We start from the raw sequence: 21448 nt of genomic DNA on the forward strand, positions 1-21448 counted from the left end.
TCCTTGGTCACATAATTGATGGGTCAGACATCAAGGCACAGAAGACAAAGGCAATAAAAGGTTTTCCAGCACCAAAGAACATAACAGAACTACAAAGAGTCATGGGAATGGTGAATCAGGTAGGGAAATTCTTACCAAATTTAGCTATGATAAACGAGCCCTTACAACAACTGCTAAAGAGCAGTAATTTGTGGTATTGGGGAGAAAGCCAGAAAAAAATCCGTTGAGAGAATTAAACAGATGTTTACTTCATCAGAGGTGTTAGCGCACTATGATCCAGAGTTAACGTGCATAATAGTGGCAGATTCATCAGCAACAGGATTAGGTGTAGTCTTCTTTCAAATCCGGAAGGATGGTAGATGGAGACCTGTGTATTTCACTTCTTGTTCGTTAACCAAAACTGAACAGAGATATGCATGTATTGAGAAGGAAGCGTTGGCAGCAATGTGGGCATGCAAAAATTTTTCGGATTATGTAATGGGCCTTAAATTCAAGATTGAAACTGACCTCAAGCCACTTGCGACGTTCTTGAATTCGAAAGAGCAAAGTTACCTCCATGGGTACAAAGATTTCGACTAAGACCAATGAGGTTTAATTTGACGACTGAATATGTTGCAGGTAAACAACAAAAGCAGCAGATGCGTTGTCAAGAGCAACAATTGGAAGACCTGAAGAAAGAGGTGTCTTACTTCTGGAAGAAGTAGAAGTCTTTGCTTTAACAATAACCGAGAATTTACCAGCAACAGCTAGAAAATTGAATGAAATCAGAAACTTGCAGAAAGAAGACGAGGTATGCGATAGAATAAGAATATTGTCAAAATAGTTGGCCAGCACATATGCCACATAACCCGGTTTTAAGGAAATATCATGAGCAAGCAGTCATCTGAGCATTGTGGATGATTTGCTAGTCTACGATGAAAGATTGGTCATCCCAAGAGCTTTAAGATTGGATATCTTGGAGAAATTATACCAAGGTCATTTAGGGATCACTAAATGTCAAGTAAGAGCCAGAAATTCAGTATGGTGGCCCGGGATATGAAACGATATTAAAGAAATGGTATCCAGATGCATCACATGTGCTACTACCAGACAAGTGGTGAGACAGCCACTTATGTCATCTTCATTTCCGTCCGGACCACGGGATCGTCTAGGAATGGATCTCTTTGAGCATAAAGGGAAGATGTTCCTTATTGGTGTCGACTTTTACTCGAGATGGATTGACTACATGTCCAGAGGTCAGAGGCTGTGATCAAATCTTTGAGAAATTTTTGCTACACACGGCATTCCAGATATTTTGATATCTGATAGTGGGCTGTAATTTACGAACAAAAGTTTCAAAGAATTTACTGAACCATACAAATTTGTTCATGTCACCAGTTTACCGAGATACCCCTCAGGCCAATGGAGAAGCAGAGAGAGGTGTCCAAACGGTGAAGATGTTACTGAAGAAAAACAAAGATTTTCAACTGGCACTGTTAAGCTATCGATCTGCACCACTCCAGAATGGGTTAGCCCCATGTGAATATTAATGGGAAGAAGATTGAAGACATAACTTCCTATTCTCCCAAGTACACTAAAGCCATGAATTAGTAAGAAGGCTTGGAAAAAGTGAGGGAGAAAGAGGATTGAGAGCAGTCTATTCAAGCTGAGAATTATGATAGACATTACAGAGTGAGAAATCTATCAGACATCCAACCTGGAGAATTGGTTTGGGTTAAAGACCAGAATAGATATGGAGCAGTGATAGAGAAATCACCATATCCAAAATCATACGTTGTCCAGACTGACAGGGGATGATAAGAATGAACAGAAGATCATTGGTACCAATTCCACAGAAGAAACAAATGGAAGAAATGCAAGAGAACCAGCCGTCAGAGAGAGTTGATGGACCGGTGCTAAGACAATCAACAGACAACTCAGGGGTCAACCAAGATAGAGAACTGGAGTCCTTGAATAGTTCCACTCAAATACAAGGAAGTGAAGAGGAAGAACTAAGAGACTCTAAAGTCCAAAATATCTTCAAGTGAAAGGAGAACACATTGCGGCACAGCATGCCACAGCATTACTTAACCTGACGAATGAAGTCAGAGACTTAGGAGGAGATGTGGTATCATTTGATGTAGGTTTTTGCTAGGTAGATTATGTAAATGGACTGTAAGCATCATTACAGGATGTGATGTCACTAATTGTACAAGCCTCGTGTGAGGAGTATTGTAGCGGCAGCTATAGTTGATTCACGTTTGTAAATAAACTCCAGTTGCAGTAACGCACAGACTATCTTTATACAGTACAAAGAGTATAGTAACCCAGAAATTACAGTGTGGAGTATGACCCTCTTTGTGTTATAGGGTGAGTTCCATTGCTCCACAGCATCAACGTTGATTTATATTTACATAGTGCTTTACCATCTCAAACTGCTTCATAAAGGCAAAGGCAAATGCTGAGCGATAGTGAGAAAAGAGTTAGAGGAGAGAGGTAGCAAAGTGGAGAGCTTAAAGGAGAGATTTCCAGAGTAGACATTCATAGTTTGTGATTTCTTTTTCCATTTGTCAAACTCTCCCTGGTGGTGGAGGCAGTCGGGGTGGGGGGGTGGGGTACGTTCTGTGGTTTGCGGTGGTGGGGGAACCCACACTCCAGCATCGGGGAAAGTGTACTGTTGGTTTGTCCTGGCAACCTGAGCACTCCACTTTCCTCCGTGCAGAACAAATGGCTATCTCTCTCTGGGGCATTGCTGTCTTGGAGGTGCTGAGGGAAAACACCTCTTGATGTGGGTCTTGGCACCTCCAGGGACAGCACTGCCTCATTTACTGTCCAGCAATGCCATTGAAGTTGGAACCGCTGTCAGTATCAGAACTGTACAGTAGAAGGGGTTTTAGGAACTACTCCCACACTTCTTTGGCCTCCTTATCTCGAGAGACAATGGATAAGCGCCTGGAGGTGGTCAGTGGTTTGTGAAGCAGCGCCTGGAGTGGCTATAAAGGCCAATTCTAGAGTGACAGGCTCTTCCACAGGTGCTGCAGAGAAATTTGTTTGTCGGGGCTCTTACACAGTTGGCTCTCCCCTTGCGCCTCTGCCTTTTTTCCTGCCAACCACTAAGTCTCTTCGACTCGCCACACTTTAGCCCCGTCTTTATGGCTGCTCCCATACACGTACCCCAAAAGTGGCATGAACATTCTTTATTTTAATAAATATATCTTCTCTTCAAAATCATTGAAAGCAAACAGGAAAAAAACTTGGATATACAGGTTAATTCTAGCTCTTTGTAATAGTGCGATATTTCAAGTGCTTGCTTAAGGTAAGACTCCTCTTTACATGCAATAATCTTAGCCGTTCTTTCTTAATCTGTTATATTTCACCTCTTTGTCCTTCTTCGGTCTGTTAGGAGCAACAGGATCATTGGATCCACCTACATGGGTTCTATGAATTCTGCTCTGGATTAAGTAACTGGAAGTGAGGGCAAATCATGGACAAGGCCCAGTAGTTTGTCGGACATAAGTATGTATGAAATGTCTCCACTCAATGGGCCTTAAACAGGGAGCAGGACACACATATTTGCGCTCAAAGACCCATGGCCATGGAACTGTTGAGTTCCTGCTGCTGGCCCTGTGCTTAAAGGAAGGCAGCAAGTAAAGGCTTGGAATATCACGATAAGGAGGAAAGAGTGGAGGGCCATCCTATCATGAGATGCCACTTTTGTGCACCCACTGGTGACCAACTTGAGCAGAACTGGCAAAGGCCTTGGCACAGATCACCCACTCCATCAGAATACTCTGTGTGCCACAGGAAGACTTAGTAAGTACTAAGCAAAACTGCAAAATAATAAGCAATAGTTAAAGAACAATTTCAGTTCCACATTCTGTGCAACTGTGCTCCAGTGCTTTCTTATCTGGGACATGAACCTCCCTTCAAGTTACAAGATCCTTTCACACACCCCGAAAAGAGGACACCACCCCAGGCTATGCACAGGTCCAAGTCCAAGAGGCAGCAGGGGACTATTTGACTTTTAATAATTATTTTGAGTTTGTAGTTTAGTTCTTATAATAACTAGATAAAACAGATTGGCATATACAATACTCTACTACTAAGATATCGAAAAGCCCTAGTCCCACCTAGCACAAGGACTGTAAATGAATGCATTGCACAGTACATTCTTGAAAAGTGTGATTTTACTGCAGGCAGAATGTGAAACCATGACGTAAATTGCAGGAAGGCCACAGAATCTTTTGATACAATCCTTCTGCGCAGAGGCAGACTGTAACATTCAAACCCAACAGTTATTTCCTACAGCAGCATTGAGTACCTGTGTTTCAAGTAAAGATCTAATTTTATAGAGAGAAGCTGTACTCCACTCAATGCCTGTTTCTCGTCTTTATGTTGTTTCTGGTTCCCAGATGTTGGAAAGAATCACACTTTAATCTTGGAAAAAGCTGGAGTCAGTCTGGTTTATTACAGCACCATGCTTTGTACTGTAGAACTGGTTTCTTGTGTTACATATAGCATCCCTCTTTCTTTAAAACATAATGCCACTATATCAATATAACTGTCAATGTAAGTAAAAAAGATTATCATCCGACTTGTGGAAATAATCTGAACCCCTTTTTAAAGTCTTTTATAGCATGTATTCTATTTTTAAAATATTATTAACGGTATTGTTTGGGTGGTAAGATGTTGTGTCTCCATCTTGTAGATTTGGCATTTGTTGCTCTCAGTGGTGAGTTGGCACACTGTACAGGCGATGTAGTGTCACTTGCTGGTGATGTTGTTAATGTTGGCTTGCTGGATAGTACTGTTTCCAGTGTTGCTGATGGTCTTTTTGCAGATTGATCCATATGCTGGACATTTCCTTCTATCTGTCAATTCATGTGGTCGTCCACAGCTCCTGCACGTCTTTCTCTCTGTTTGGTGTACATTCTTTAGTTGTTGTTTCACTGCATTGACCCTGCTGCCTGTCTCTTGGCTTAACTGAAGGCTAGTCATTTGGGAGGTCAGAGTCTTTATCTGTCTGCTCGTGGCTTCATGTGCTCTGACAGTGCCTACAGTCTGCGATATTGTGAGCTTGTCCTGTCCGATTAGAGCTTTCTATACTTCAGGATGTGCAGAACCCCAAATGAGCTGATCTATCAGCCGTTCATCTGTGTCCATAAATTTACATTTTCTGGCTACATTTTTCAATCTTGCTACAAAATTGTCAATAGGCTCACCTAGTTCCTGTCTAAGGCCTTGAAGTTCATGTCGGTATATCCGATGATTTGCTTTTGACTGGAGATGGGTGGTGAATCTTTCAAAAATGTTGTCTGGGTTTCTGCTGTCCTCTTTGCTTAGGTCCCAGCTGTTAAATAAATTTAATCCTTTATCTGCAGTCCACAGAAGGATATAGCTGACCCTCTCCTCTTCACTAGTGCCTTTTAGGAAATTCTTGAATGCCAAATTGCAGTTTTGTTTAAACTTCTCAAATGCCTCTACGACATCATCAGCTCCCCAATTCATGATGGGGTGTAGCAGTGCATTCATTCCTGTCCCGGCTGACATTTTGATCTTATTTTTTTAGAGTTTTCACATGAGTCACTCAGGTTTTCTGTCTCTCTCTCTGGCACTAATTTAGGTCACTTTTCTCAATCTGATGCTTTTAAAAATGTTGTAGGTTTACTCACAGACACTCACTGCCACCATGTTTTGTCTTTATGTTGTTTCTGGTTCTCAGATGTTGGAAAGAATCACACTTTAATCTTGGAAAAGGCTGGAGTCAGTCTGGTTTATTACAGCACCATGCTTTGTACTATAGAACCTGATTCTTGTGTTACATATAACAGCCTGCCTTACATAGGCCTTTTTTGATAGTTGTTGTGTGGGGATGTTGCAATTCAGCTCTCTTTCTAAGGTATAGGAACAGGAGTAGGCCATTCAGCCCTTCAAACCTGTTCTGTCATTCGATGAGATCATAGCTGATCTGCGACCTAACTCCATATCCATATGGAACATTCTTAAAGGGACAATCTTCATTAAAAATTGTATGGCAAATCTTTTCACTTCTAACTCACTCACTGAGACAGAAAATGTATTTAAAAAGTTCTCCTTGCTATAACACTTCCTGCACAGACCCCTTCCACAGAAGCTACAGCATTTTTGCTGTAGTTGCAAGGCATAGGGACAGCTGCATAAATGAGGATCCTCTGCAGTGCAAACTGGATCAAATCTGATCAGCTGGTGATTGCTGCATTTGGTGCCCAGAATGTTTCCCTAAGTAGTTACGTTGGTTGTTCCAGCATTAGCTATGGCTTTCCTGCAAGTACATCAGCACACAGCTAAGAGTGGATTGGATACATCAACTTCTATTAATATAAAGAGAGGTTACATACAGATGGAATGTTCAGCTGTTGTGAGGAGCATGTTACCATTATATCTGTTATCTCCAGGAGACGACTTCTCTTTCATCCAGGCAGCTAGAAAATAGGAAAGTACCTTGTTTTAATATCCACGCTCAACATCTCTCCTCCCCTTTAATTTTCACTACTCAACATCTCTCCTTCACTTTATAGAAAAATAGGAAGAATTTGCTTTAATATTGTTTTGTTTCGTGATATCCCAAAAGCATTTTGAAATATCTGATTCCCTGAGTCAGTGGGCCGAAGGGCCTGTTTCAGTGCTGTATCACTCTATGACTCTATAGCCACTGTTGAACTGTAGGAAACACTGCAGCCAATTTGTGCACCACATGGTCATGGGCATAAGCAGTGAGGTGAAAGACCAGATAATCTGTTTCAGTGATTTTAGTTGAGGCATACATATTAGCAGGACACCAAGGAGAACTCTCCTGCTCTTATTTGAATATTATTATGAGTACAAATGGAACCTCAGTTTAACATCTCATCCAAAGGACAGCACCCCCAACAGTGCAACACTCACTCTGGAGTGAGATTTAAACCTATTACTTTCTGCCTCAGAAGCAAGAGTACTACTAATTATGCCACAACTGACACCTAACATTATTCCTCATTTTTAATCTGCTCCCCCTTCCCTGCCTGCTGTATTTGAAACTTTCATTATGGTGAGCAATCGACTTTGTCAATCTCTTCTATAATCTTGAAAACTTCAGTTAGATCATCTTAAAGTTCCTGTTTTCTTAAGCCAGCACAACTTCCTTAACCTCATCTCACAATTGAACTTCCTGATACCCAGAATCACCTTGGCTGCTCAGCATAGATGCATCTCAATAATACCTTTCCTAGGGTTAGGTGACCAGAACTGCACACAATAAAAGCCTGCTCGGGTCTCCAAATGAAACCCGACCCGAGCCCAACAGAACCACATCCGACCTGAGCCTGACCCGGCCCGAATTCTTTCAACTTTTCCCGCGCCCGACCTGACCACCAGAATAAAGTTGGTTGTGTTAAAGAGGTTGTGCTCTACCTTCGATGGAATCGCTCACTGCGGACTAGTGTGGAGTGTTTTCCGCCTTGACGTCCCGGCTGTCACTGTGTCCGACCCGACCTGAGCCCGAATACCGGACCCAGAAGAGTGACCCGACCCAAATCCGACACGTCGTCGGGTCCCATCGAGTTCGGGTCGGGTAGCCATGCTCTAACACACAGCACCTAATCTCAGAGGTGTTAGTGGTGGATGGTGTTGCAGTGTGTCAATATGATAAAGCTGCTAAGAGACCATGTAAGATTATGTCCGTGATTCTGCACATGGAGCATTCCCTGATTTCATTCTATCAATCTAGGAGCAATGATAAGTAATAGCTAGGTTTTCCCAGAATGAGGCAGTAAGGATCTAACAGCACCATGCTGCATCTTGCACACTTCCTAAAGGCCATTTAGACAATAGCATTGATGGCTTCTCATTCATGGACTTAGCTCTTGGCATGGAAAGAAACTAAACGGGCAGAACAAAAGAGAACAGGGCACCCATATGAAAAGATAGATAGACTTGTGTTTATATAGCCTCTCATCACAGCTCTCAGAAACTGTTCCAAAGTGCATCACATCTAATGAAATACTCTGAAGTGCAGAGACTGTGAAGTAACCAATAAATGTTGGAGGAAATGATATGAATCCGCCACCGGAGCTGTACTATTAGATCCCAGGTAAATGATTAAGGCAGAAAAAGCTGATGGAATCACTTTCAAATATGTGGTGTTTAGTTCTGATTAAATTATTGATCAAACTGAAACCTGTAGAACTGACTCAACAGTCAGAAAAGGCCTATCAGCTCCTGAAGGATCACAAACCCTCACTGACAGAAAACATCTTCCTCATAACTTCGTCACTGACAGATTACTTTGCCCGAAGATCCCCAGGGAGGAGTGCATCATGGTGCAATTGCTGGGATGTGCCCACCTTGGACTTCTGCCTCTCACCCTCCCAGGGGGAGGTCTCTTAATTAAAATGGCATGGCTGGGTGCCAACACCATGAGGTCTAGGTCTGTGGGCATGCCCCATATTGACATGGAGGAGGTCAGATCCCTGGGGAAAAGGGTGCTGTGTCTCCCTGGAAACTGGAATGCAACTCCAGCATATGAGACCGAGCAGATCTGGATCCCAACCTAGTTACCAACCGTTCTGGCAAACTCCCACGGATGTTCGAGGATGGACACTACCACAGCTATGCATTTTTATCCCCTAAGTTTTTATAACTCCTTAACTGATAGAACATGCCTTCCTTAAAACTCTTTCATATAAAGCCCCTCTCCATTAGCACAAACCTTATTCTAATACGCAAGTTTAAAACAGAAATCTTATACCAGGTACCTCCTGAATTGTTGACACACAATGCGCGTTGTAATGCAACAGCCATTCACAGTCCAGCAACATCCTATAAACATCAATGTGATGGTCAGTTATTCTTTTTTTTGTTGGTGATGTTGGTTTATTGAGAAACATTGGTCTGGTTGACAGGAAAACTGCTTGTCCTTCAGATACTGCCATGGGATATTTAACATCCCCCTCAAATGGTGAAAAGGATAGATGGATCTCCTTTGCTCTGTGGTAGTGCCCTCCCTCTGAATCAATAGGTTATGGCTTCAAGCCTTGTTCTGGACAGTTGGCACATAATCCAGCCTTACAATGAAGGAGAGCAGCAGTGTCACAAGTCCTGTCTTTCAGGTGAGGTGTTAAACTGAGGACCTCTGAAGTACATGAAAAATAGTCCATGGCACTATTTAAAGAAAAGTAGTAGAGGTGGCCAGGCCAACATAATAAAAACACACTAAATTGTCTAGTCATTTCTCATTGCTGCTTGTGGGACCCTGCTGTACGCAAATTGGCTGCTGTGTTTCTCAACATTACAGCAATGTTTAGATGTTATGGAATCTGTTGTTGCAAAGCTTGTTTTTTTTTTGGACCCTAACTGAGAGGGAAACAAGAATTGAAATAGAAACTAGAACTGAAACAAAAGCTGGAAAAACAATTAAAGGTTTCTGGGGAAACTGGCACTGGTTAGAACCAGATAAAAGAAGACAGAGTCCTCCCCAGATCAGGCAGGAGTGAAGCGCGGGCAAGTAGAAGAAAATGAAGTCTGAGTCCAGGAGTTGTTTCTGTTCCTTAAAATAGCTGACTAACCAGACCCAGCCATACAGTGCACAGGTTGTCACTGAAGGACTCGGATAAAGGGAAGACTGGTAAATCCATGTCATCAAGACTGTCATGAGCAGAGCTGAGGAGGTTCTGGAGAGATGCGCCTTGAGGTGAAGATAATACCCCACGGAGTTCGGATAGAGAGGGAACTGCTGTCAGAAGAAGAACGGCAGCTAAATCCTTGAAGAAAGGAGCTGAAAATCTACCTGAGGAACTTCAGAGTTGTGAAGAACTGTGTGACTTTAATTGTTGCCATATATGATGTTTGGATTTCCCAGTGAAACTGTGAGAACCATGACTGTTGTTTCTGATAGTTAAGGTGTAATATGTAATATATATATTGACTGTGATCTGTCTGTTGCTTCATGTTTAATTTATGTTGGTTTTGGTTTGAGTGTTAAAGTAAAATTTATAAAAGTGAAATCTTGTCCATTTGGAATGGTTTCCTAAATTGGGGTCAATCCGTGGTTTTGATTCTTTTCGTTTGTTGGTTATTTCCATGGGGATCATAACAAAATTGGGGGCTTGTCTGGGATATGGTCGTCTACAATTATGCGGTAAAACAGGTTCAGTGGAATTTTCCAGAGTTTGAACAAACAAGATTTCACATTTACTTTGGCTGTGTTCAGTGGGAAATGAACATCAGTATCATCAATGTACAGGAATTTGTTAAGAGAGAAGATTTGACAGTTGAAAAGGTCGATTTGGTCACGAAATTAGCACACTTGGAGGTTAGTGTAGGCCCAGGGGCTAGGAAAACGGAAATAATCCAAGAATTGGTTCCTTGCCTGAAGCTGGTGAAAGAAAAGGATGTTTCTATAGTATTCAAATAGAACTAACCAAAATTGAGTTGGAGAAGATGATATTGGAAAGAGAAGAAATAGAAAAAAGAGAGAAAGACAAAGATAATTTGAAGTGAGAAAACTTGAATTCGAACTAGAGAGGATAAAACTGGAAAGGTAAGAAAAAGAACAAGAACAGGAAATGCAAAAATTGACATTAGACCACCACCCCTGTGCTCACTGACATGCATTGGCTCCAGGTACAGAGGTGCTTAGATTTTGAAGTTCTCATCTTTGTTTTCAAATCCCTTGAGAGCCTCACTCCTCCCTATCTCTGTTCCCTTCTCCAACGCTACAACCCTCTGAGATCTCTGCACTCCTCCAATTCTGGTCTCTTGTGCATCCCGGACTTTAATGGCTCCACCATTAGTGAACGTTCCTTCAGTTAGGGCAGCTGCCTGGGCTCTAAGCTCTGGAATTCCTTCTCTCAGACTCTTTGCCTCTCCACCTCTCTCTCCTCCTTTAAGACGCTTCTTAAAGCCTACCTCTTTAACCCAGTCATCTGTCCTAATAACTTCATATGTGGCTCATGTGAAGTGCCTTGGGAAGTTCTACTACATTAAAGGTGCTATATAAATGCAACTTGGTAGGCGCCATTAGCTGGCATTATCTCTCTAAACCACTTTGCCAATTAGTCTTTGTCCCCACCTTCAAAAAGCCTCCTAAAACCGGCCTCATTAACTGTGTCTTAAGTCTTTCCTCTAACCTCTTCTGCTCAATGCTGCTTCTGTGTTTTGAAAGTTTTTAAATGTTCCTTTGTGTGAAAAACACTGAATAAGTTGCTTGTTTTTTGTTAACTGCACTGTTGGACCATCACAAACAGAGAATAAGAAAGTAGTTTAAAGTTTTGAACTCTTAATTAAGCTGATAGTCAGGTACCCTGAAGCGTTTAGCATAATTTCAATATGAAATACTAGATCTGTTAATTTGGGAATTGACAATAAATAGCCAATGGTTGTTGCACCCTCTAGTGGTTCTTGAAGTGACTAGAGCATTTGACTGGAGATTGGAGATCTGTATGTTTATCAGTATCCAGCATGTTGACTTTGGGTTAAACATTTGATTGCCCCTGAAAATGGACGTACAGATTGTGATGCATGCTTAACTTGCACTCCCTCAAAGTAATGCAGGCAGAACGCAAATTTTGTGCTGCCTGCTAATCATAATGATAGTGGCATGCAGCCCAGCATTAAACGCGCTGCTGAATGGCTTCACACCTCAGCAGGCAGCCCAAGTTTGTGTGAGGCTATCACCACTTAAAGCTAGCACGCACTACTTAAAGCCAGGCTGCACCTCTTAAAGGCGTGGTGCATTCCAGCTGCAGCAGGCATTGGAAGTCATTGTGGAAGAGTTTATCAATAGAAGAAGGAGTGGAAATGGCTCAACAGGCTAGAGAGTGTGCCCTCAGGTTCTCCGCTGCTGTAATGCAGGCCTTCGTGCTGGAAGTGGACAGGAGAGAGGTGCTCTATCCACAGGGATTAGGAGGTCCTCCAGATAGACACTGTGAAGGCAGGATGAGCAGATATCCATTGCACTCAATGCCAGCATTCTAGCTGCAAGGATCTGGGATGCAGTGCCGCAAAAAGTTCAATGACCTCACATGAGTGGTCAAGGTCAGTGAATGCATCTTCACATGACATATCTGTACAAATGAACCACTAGTCTCACACACTGCTCAATTCACCACCACCACATCACGCCTCACTCAACATGCAACAGTCTCTATCAAGCACAACTCAAACCCAACATTCATAGCTTCACTTCACCTTCACACACATAGCACTGTTGCAAGCCTCACACACACATCTCACAGCTTGCACACACTGCCAGCTATGCATTTGTGAAAGGCACATCATCACGCCTGCATGTGCCTAATCCACCTTCTCTCATCTCACTTCCCCCCCCCTCATCCCACAATCTCTTCTGATTGATAAACTGCAGATGGAGTAAGTATGTATCTTTTGCTTTACTGCCTTCCTTCACCCCAACCCTGCTCTTGTGCCTCTATGCTTCCATGCACCCAAGAACTGCCACCTGGTAAAACCTTTTGTCCAAGAGGAATGAGAGACTGATAGTGGAGAAACATTGTCACTCGATCTCACACTTTCAGCCATGAGCTTAGATACTGCGTGAACTTTAGAGGGAAGCAGAGAGGCGGGATCTGCATGTGATGAGTCACTAGGCATGAGTGGGTTGCAAATAGGGCAGGGGAAAGGGCAGCAGGGGTGCCAGCTCTCCAGAGGGCAAGGTTGCAGACAAGTTCTGCTGCGGAGAATTCAGATAAGGACTTAGATGGAGCGGCTTACTGAGAAAGGCTGACGGGCATGTACACAGAAATGCTTAGTACATTAGCAGGCCTGTCAGAGAGCCTGATGTCACTGTCAAGGAATATGGAGGAGTCTGGCTCCAACTTGGCATGGGGTTTTGCGCAGAACTTGGAGCCCATCCTTTCCAGCATGGAAATGGCACCAACTTCGGATCTGGCCATGATGCAGCATCTAGTGGCTGATGTCTCAGCTTCCACTACAGCCCATCAGAAACCATCCAATACCTGAGTGCTGCAGTGAAAGCTCAGACGGAAGTCATGAAATCTCAGTTTGATCTAAGATCAGATTCTGCCATCATGGCTGTGGCTACCAGTGCTCAAAGGGGCTCCCGGGCTCTCATACCAGTACATCAATCTGTCCTCCAGTAGATTACTCGGATTGCTGAGCTGCTGTCCCAGGAGAGTGGCAGTGGTTCTGTGGAGCATGAACCTGCTGTCCTCTCTCAGGATGACAGTAATCATGCTCCCACCAATGCCACCCGCTAATGCCCATTCTGGAGGCTCTCAGCCAGCCAGCCCTGACTGCTGCCACCCATGCAAATGTGGTGCAGTCCGAAGCCAGGCCTTCTAAGCCCAGAGCTGCTTGAAGGCATCCTGCCAGACCATCTGCAGTCTCCCCCATTGAAAGTCTGCAGCCTTTCACTAGCCATGCTGCAGCCATTGGGATAGCACTGCATAGGAACACTAGGACAGCCAAAAGCACCTGCTAGACAGTCACTTAGGGAATGCACAAGAGTAATAGTTGATTTTTGTGTGGAATATTGGATGGTTTAACGGATTAAGTTGGTATGGAATGGTTGTTTTGTGGTGGCTTTTATTTCAGCAACGTGGCCAAGAGATGGTTGTGTAACAAAGGAATGGTAAGATGTGGTACACTTTTACAATGGGGATTTGGGGTTGTATTCATGGATACAGTGGTCACTGAGGTAATCACAGACAGCATGGTTGGAATGGGGATGCACCAGCTGCCTTCTCCCTTCCTTCTCCTCCTGAGCTGCTCAGCGTATCCCTGGTGGCAAGGGCTGTGCCCTCATGATAGCCAGGCTGCGGAGGATATCAGGTGGCAGGACCGTATCTCCAACGCAGAAGTCCTCGAGGCGGCCAACATCCCCAGCATATACACCCTACTGAGCCAGGCGGCGCTTGAGATGGCTTGGCCATGTGAGCCACATGGAAGATGGCAGGATCCCCAAGGACGCATTGTACAGCGAGCTCGTCACTGGTATTAGACCCACTGGCCATCCATGTGTCCGCTTTAAAGACGTCTACAAACACAAAATGAAGTCCTGTGACATTGACCACAAGTCGTGGGAGTCATGTTGCCAGTGATCGCCAGAGCTGGCGCACGGCCATAAAGGTGGGGCTAAAGAGTGGCGAGTCGAAGAGACTTAACAGTTGGCAGGAAAAAAGACAGAAGTGCAAGGAGGGAGCCAACTGTGTAACAGTCCCAACAACCAATTTTATCTGCAGTGCCTTTGGAATAGTCTGTCACTCTAGAATTGGCCTTTATAGCCACTCCAGGCACTGTTCCACAAACCACTGACCACCTCTAGGCGCTTACCCATTGTCTCTCGAGACAAAGAGGCCAAAGAAGGAGGATACAACACAGCAGCGTGGATCAGGATACACGCTGCTAATGCCCTTGCCAAGATGGAGTTCAGGCAGGCCATGCCATAAATGCATGCACGTGTGGTGTGGATGCCATTTTGGTTCCTGGAAACCACGGGCACGACGGAGCTAAATTTCATGATCTTTAATTTGAGGGATGGATTGGGAATTAGGATTGTCAACTTTGGTTCGATGTATTTCTGGAGGTTTCATCATATCACCTTCCGCTTCTCTGTCCAGCCAAGCTCCCTGTTCCTATCGCCAATATTTTTATAACTAATAAATGAAAACTTGCAAAGAAAAAGAAACACATAATTGTAATGCTCACAGGAATATCAAGGAGACTAAATTTCAGTTCCTGGAGACTTCAGGGCAATCCTAGAGTGTTGGCAACCCTATGGGGAATTGAAGGAATTCCAACAGGATTGATTACGTTGCTCCTTCATTCCCGTGATAAGCTCACAGAGCTTAATGCTCACGATTGAAGCTGCAACTTATATGATCTTCCACAAGTGGCTGCAAAATCAGTTGCTGCAGTAATCACCAATTAAAGCTGTGCTTTGGGCCTGGTATTAGTCAATATATTGCCTACTGCTTTCCGACAAGGAGGTTAGGGTAATCCCCACAACCTAAAATGACAACTCTTGATGTATATCACATGGCTTTATGGAAAAAAGGCTTGTTATGCTGTCTTTGTTTCAATGACAGTCTGCTGATATTTCTGTGCTATTTTATTGAGAAACTGCTCCCCCCGACTGGTGCAAGGCTGCTCACATTGTCTAATGTTTCAGTGGGAAACTATTCACTTTGTCCAATATAAAGTTGCTCACAAGGCCTGGGGTAAAGTTATTCACAGTTGGAACATCGGATCAGGGGGAGGCCATTTAGCACCTCAGGCCTGTTCCGCCATTCAATGAGATCATGATTGATGTGCGACCTAACTCCATATACCCATCTTTGCCCCATATCCCTCAATATATTTGGTTAGCAAAAATCTATCAATCTCAGATTTAAAGTTAACATTGATCCAGCATCAATGGCTGTTTGTGGAAGAGAGTTCCAAACTTTTACCACTCTGTGTGTTGAAGTGTTTCCTACTTTCACTCCTGAAAGGTTTGGTTCTGATTTTTCGACTATGCCCCCTAGTCCTAAGATTTGCCGACCAATGGAAATAGTAGGCTGATGCCATTTTTAAAGGGCTTCCAGCCCTTCCATTTAATTTAAAAGAAAAATGACTTTAAAAAATTAAAGTTATCTTGACCCTCTCCCACCAGCAGCCACCACCACCCCCCCAATTACTTCCCCCGACCCTCCCAAAAAACATACCTTGTGCTCCCAACCTTCCCCCCTCAAAGTTCATAAACTGTAAATTTTACCCCTTCCCACCCTCTAGACCAGGGTTGTCCAACCTTTTCGGGCGGAAGGCTGCATTGCAATTTTTGCTCAGCCTGGGGGGCAGGTGAGCAAATTTCAAAAGATAAAGGCACTAAAAATTTATTTTCCTAATAAAAACAACAACAAATGTGCATTTTTGTGAAGCTTTAAATGAGAAGACTAATTTATTGACTTACTTTCTCGTCACTATATTGAAAACTGATTCAGTGACATACCTGCCATTGTTTTTGCTTTAATAAGTAATCAATCTCTGCCTGCACACTTGATGTAGCAATGCAGAGTATTCTGGATAGATGTCCACCTTTCAGGAGAGACCTTGATCTCTCTCCCCCTCTCCCCGCACTCTGTGTGTGTGTGTCTCGTCCTCTCTTCCCTCCCCCCCTCCACTCTAGGACTGGGGGACACAGATTGAAAGTTTTGTGCAAAAGATGCAGGAGAATATGAGGAAACACAAAGGTGGTGGAATTGGAGAAGATCAATGACTTCAAGAGGAAGTTGGATGGCCACCTGAGAGAAATAGACTTGCAGGGCTATGGGGATCGAGCCAGTGAGTGGGACCGATTGCATAGCTCCATGGAGAGCTGGCATGGGCTTGATGGACAAAATGGCCTCCTTCTGTGCCGTAAGTAAATGACTCTTTGACTCTCTCTCCTCCCTCTCTGTCTGTCTGTCTCCCTCTTCCCTCCTCTCTGTCTCCCTCTCCCCCCTCTCTCTGTCCCTCTCCACGCTCCCCCCTCTGTATCTCCCCCCCCCTCTCTCCACCCTTCCCCCGTGTCTCCAGTGTTCTCCACTCTCTCTGTCCCTCCCGTCTCTCTGCCCCCGTCTCTCTGTCCCTCTTTCTCTCTCTCTCTGTCCCCCCTCTCTGTCCCCCCAACTCCCCTCTCTGTTCCCCCCACCTCTCTCTCAGTCTCTGCCCCACCTCTCTCTCTCTCTGTCTCATACAGTTGTAGAAAGTGGAACACTCTTTTAAAGTTCTTTTAAAACTCAGTTTTAAAAAAATCATTGTCAGTTTCACAGGTAGCAGCTGCTGACATCAGGAATGGCCATTTCCCAACAGACTCGGGGTTTTCCGGCCGGCTTTTTCAAAAAAAAGGTCAGAACTAACCGGAAAACCCCAAGTCTGGAGCTTTAAAAGAGCGTTCCACTCTCTGCAACTGTGTGAGAGTCAGCAGCTGTCACCTGCAAAACTGAGAGCGCAATAGTTTAAAAGCCGGACTATCAAATGGAAATTTCCAATCTCCAGTCACGGTGAGGATGAGGAACGGCCCCAGAAACAGTTTATATCTGCGGGCCGAATGGAAACATTTGGCAGGCCGGATTCTGGCCTGTGGGCTGTATGTTGGACAACCCTGCCCTAGACTAATCAGAAACATTTGACCCCGCTCCCCCCTCCCATTTTGAAAGCTTACCTGCTCCCTGCTCCCCACCAATGTCCCACATCGGATCTCCGAATGGATATCCGAAGGCGCTGGAGTGATGGCCACCGTCATGAATATCGTACCGGGACCGATGGCGCGATGCGGGTAAGTATTTAATTCATTACTTTTAATAAGTCCACATATTTAAATTTTGATCCTGCCACCGAGTGGTGGGGGGGGAGGGGTGGGGGTGGGGGTAGTGGTGGGGGGGTTGCTTGCCACGAGGCCTCGCCGCCACTGGCAATATGGGGCCAGGCCTTCCCGGTGTCAAGGCCCGTGGCGGGGCCTCTCGCAGAGGCATTTTCCGCCCTCCCCCACCCCCCGCCATGACCCCCGACATCAGGGGGTCTGTAAAATTTACCTCAGTTTCTCTTGATCTACCCTATCTGTTCCCCTTACTATCTTGAAAACTTCGACCATTCTTCTAAATGCAAGGGAATACAACCCTAATTTGTGTAATCACACCTCATAATGTAACCCTTGGAGTCCAGGTTTCATTCTGATAAATCTATGCCACACTTCCTCCAAAGTCAGTATATCCTTCCTAAGGTGTGGTGCCCAGATCTGCTCACAGTACTCCAGATGTGGTCGAACCAGAGCTTCGTATAGCTGAAGCATGACTTCTGCCCCCTTGTATTCTAGACCTCTAGATAAAAAGGCCATCATTCCGTTTGCCATTTTAATTATTTTCTGTACCTCTTCTCGCCATTTTAATGATCTACATACCTGGACCCCCAAGTCTTTTTGGACCTTCACTTTTTCGAGCTTTTTACCATTTAGAAACGACCAAGTTCGATCCCTTTTTTGGTGCAAAGTGACTAACTTTACATTTGCCTACATTGAAAACTATTTGCCACAGTTGCCCATTCACTTAATCTATCAATATCTTTTGTAGTTATATGATTCCATCTACACTGCTTACAATGCCATCTATCTTTCTGTCATCAGAAAATGTGGATATGTGGCATTCTGTTCCATCATTTAAGTGGTTAATAAATATGGTGAATAGTTGCGACCCCATTAGTGATCCTTGTGAGACATCACTAGTCATATCCTGCCAAATAGGATACCTGCTCATTATCCCTACTGTCTGTCTCCTGCCACTTAGTCAGTTTTCTAACCAGATCAATAATTTGTCTTCAATTCCATAAGCTTCAACTTTAACTAACAGTCTCTGACCAGGGGCTTTATCAAATGTCTTCTGGAAGTCCATATAAATAACATCTATAAACATTCCCCTGTTCACTACTGTCATGCTAGGTCCCCACCTGCCAAGAATGAGGCACATCAATTTTGTCATGAACATTAATTTTTAGCTGTTGTTGGAGCGAGGAAATGACTTATTAAACAGATCAGCCGTGGCTGGAAAAAAACCATTTACATACTAACAGACATCGAAAGTGAGGAAGCGCATTCTAGGGCCTGCTAAGGAGGATACAATCCACAAGGGCCAGGACTGGTTGGACCAGCTGGTCACATGACTACCTGGCTGTTCCAGGGTTTTCTTTTGAACTGGGCCACAGAGAGTTGGAAATCAGAAAGTCTGTTTGCTCCTGGACTGAGAAGATCTCTCTCCTGTCTGCTCTCATCTCTTTCTCACAATCCTCTGAATCCAGTGAAGACACATGAACCCCAAGAGAGAAAAGTCTCCTACAGTGAACAAGGTTTAAGAAGAATAGTGGGCCCCAACGAAAAGCCAGATCTACCTACAATCAAGGACTCTACAGTGAGCTCGAAGAACTGTAACAAAAACTCTTCAGATATTGTCTCAAACTTTTCCACTTTATTTTTCTTCTGCTCTTTTTTGTCTCTATTTGCATGTGTGTATCGCGTATGCATGCTAGCGTGGGTGTGTTTTGTATCCAGAGGCGTCAACCGATTTAGAGTTTAAGTTTAATAAATTTCAACTTTTCTTCTTTAAACCTAAGAAAACCTGTTTGTGCTGGTTTCTTTGCTTTATAATTGGAAAGGGATGAATAAGGATTCACCAAGGAGGAGCTAAAAAACACTATGTGTTTCAAATTAAACCATGTTACAATAAGACCAGATGAAGGCTGAGAGGAACCCCTAGATACCTTTCTCACCTGGTCGTAACAACTACTTAGTGACCTCTTCAAAATTTCAATCTAGTTCGTCAGGCATGACCTATCATTTACAAATCCATGCTAGCTCTTTCTTAATTATAAACTTCAGCAATTTCCAGACAACAGACGGTAGGCTAACTGGTCTATAATTCCCTAGTTTCCCTCTGTTAGCTTTCTTAAATTATGATTTTCCAATCTAAAGGAACAGTTCCTGAACATCTGCAGTGTTCTCACCTACTTTCTTTAAAACCCTAAGATGGAAACAATCTTGTCCTGGGGATTTATCTCTCTTTAGTGCCATTATTTTCTTCATTACTGTTATTTTGCTTACATTAATTATGGTGAGTCCCTGTACCTGATTCAATATTAGCTCCCTTGGATTGTCTAGCATGCTGACCTCCTCAATATAAATACTGACACGTCCACCAATCCTTTATTTTGATTGACAATATCACTGTTATCATTTGTCAAGGGGCCCACATTGCTGCAGACCACCCTCCTTTTCTAATATAATTGTAAAGATTTTTTGTATTGATTTTGATATCCTTTGCAAGTTTCTTTACATATCCCCTTTTTGTAGCTCTATCTGTTTTGTCACCCTCTGCTGTTTATTATATCTTTCCCATTCATCAGGATCTGTTCCGTTTTCTTGCCTTTTTCTATGTTTTTTATTTTAGTTTTTATGTTGTCTCTTACCTCTTTAGTTGTCCCAGGTGGCCTTTTTTTTTAGCAAGTAGAGCTCTTGCCCCTTAAGGCTATGAACTGGTTCTGTATCAGATTAAATTCTCTATTGAATACCTTGCACTGATCTCTAATTTTGCCATTAATAGATTTGCCCAGTTTACTGTCCCATCACATTGAAGTTAGCCTTACCTAAACCTAGAATCTTAGTAGATATTCCGCATTTCTCTCAAACACTACGTTGAACTCAGTCATATGATGATCACTGTTAGATAAATATTCATGCACTGTTAAGCTGTTAAATAAATCTGGCTCATTACTCATTACTAAATCTAATATGATCTGCCACCTTGTTGGTTCTAGGACATGTTTCTGCAGAAAACTAACCCTGACACAGTCAAGAAATCAAGAAATTCATACCTTTCTGACATGTGCTAGTCTGCTCAATCTAGTTAGAAGTTAAAATCCCCCATTAAACCACTCTGCCTTTGCTACATTTTTGTCTAATCTCTGTATTTATAGAATTTACCATTTCACAGCTGCTACCAGGGGGCCTATACACAACATTGACTAGAAACATAGAAAATAGGAGCAGGAGTAGGCCATTCGGCCCTTCAAACCTTCTCCACCATTCATTATGATCATGGCTGATCATTCAACTCAGTAACCTGTTCCCGCTTTCGCCCCATACCCTTTGATCCCTTTAGACCCAAGAGCAATATCTAACTCCTTCTTGAAAACATACAATGTTTTGGCCTCAACTGCTTTCTGTGGTAGTGAATTCCACAGGCTCACCACTCTCTGGGTAAAGAAATTTCTCCCATCTCAGTCCTGAAAGGTTTACCCCGTATCCTTAGACTATGACCCCTGGTTCTGGACTCCCCTACCATCGGGAACATTCTTCCTGCATCTACCCTGTCCAGTCCTGTTAGAATTTTATTGGCTTCTATGAGATTCCCCCCTCACTCTTCTGAACTCCAGCGAATATAAGCCCAATCGACTCAATCTCTCCTCATACGTCAGACCCGCCATCCTAGGAATCAGTCTGGTATACCTTCGCTGCACTCCCTTTATAGCAAGAACAACCTTCCTCAGATAAGGAGACCAAAACTGCACACAATATTCCAGGTGTGGTCTCACCAAGGCCCTGTATAATTGCAACAAGACACCCCTGCTCCTGTACTCAAATCCTCTCGCTATGAAGGCCAACAAGGGCGGCACAGTGGCGCAGTGGTTAGCACTGCAGCCTCACAGCTCCAGCGACCCGGGTTCAATTCTGGGTACTGCCTGTGTGGAGTTTGCAAGTTCTCCCTGTGTCTGCGTGGGTTTTCTCCGGGTGCTCCGGTTTCCTCCCACATGCCAAAGACTTGCAGGTTGATAGGTTAATTGGCCATTATAAAATTGCCCCTAGTATAGGTAGGTGATAGGGAAATATAGGGACAGGTGGGGATGTGGTAGGAATATGGAATTAGTGTAGGATTAGTATAAATGGGTGGTTGATGGTCGGCACAGACTCGGT

At 43.7% G+C, this 21448-nt stretch overlaps 1 protein-coding gene across 1 annotated transcript in view; it reads right to left on the bottom strand.

Moving 5' to 3' along the window:
• The window catches only part of LOC137384081 (SAM pointed domain-containing Ets transcription factor), a 111001-nt gene that overhangs the window by 14002 nt on the left and 75551 nt on the right, over positions 1 to 21448 (bottom strand). Inside the window, exon 4 of the mRNA XM_068057660.1 lies at positions 6357 to 6440. Coding sequence (XP_067913761.1) covers positions 6357 to 6440 — 84 coding nt within the window. The remainder of the gene's footprint in view (positions 1 to 6356; positions 6441 to 21448) is intronic.

Source organism: Heterodontus francisci, chromosome 25, assembly GCF_036365525.1.
Source record: "Heterodontus francisci isolate sHetFra1 chromosome 25, sHetFra1.hap1, whole genome shotgun sequence".
Classification (NCBI taxonomy): Eukaryota; Metazoa; Chordata; class Chondrichthyes; order Heterodontiformes; family Heterodontidae; genus Heterodontus; species Heterodontus francisci.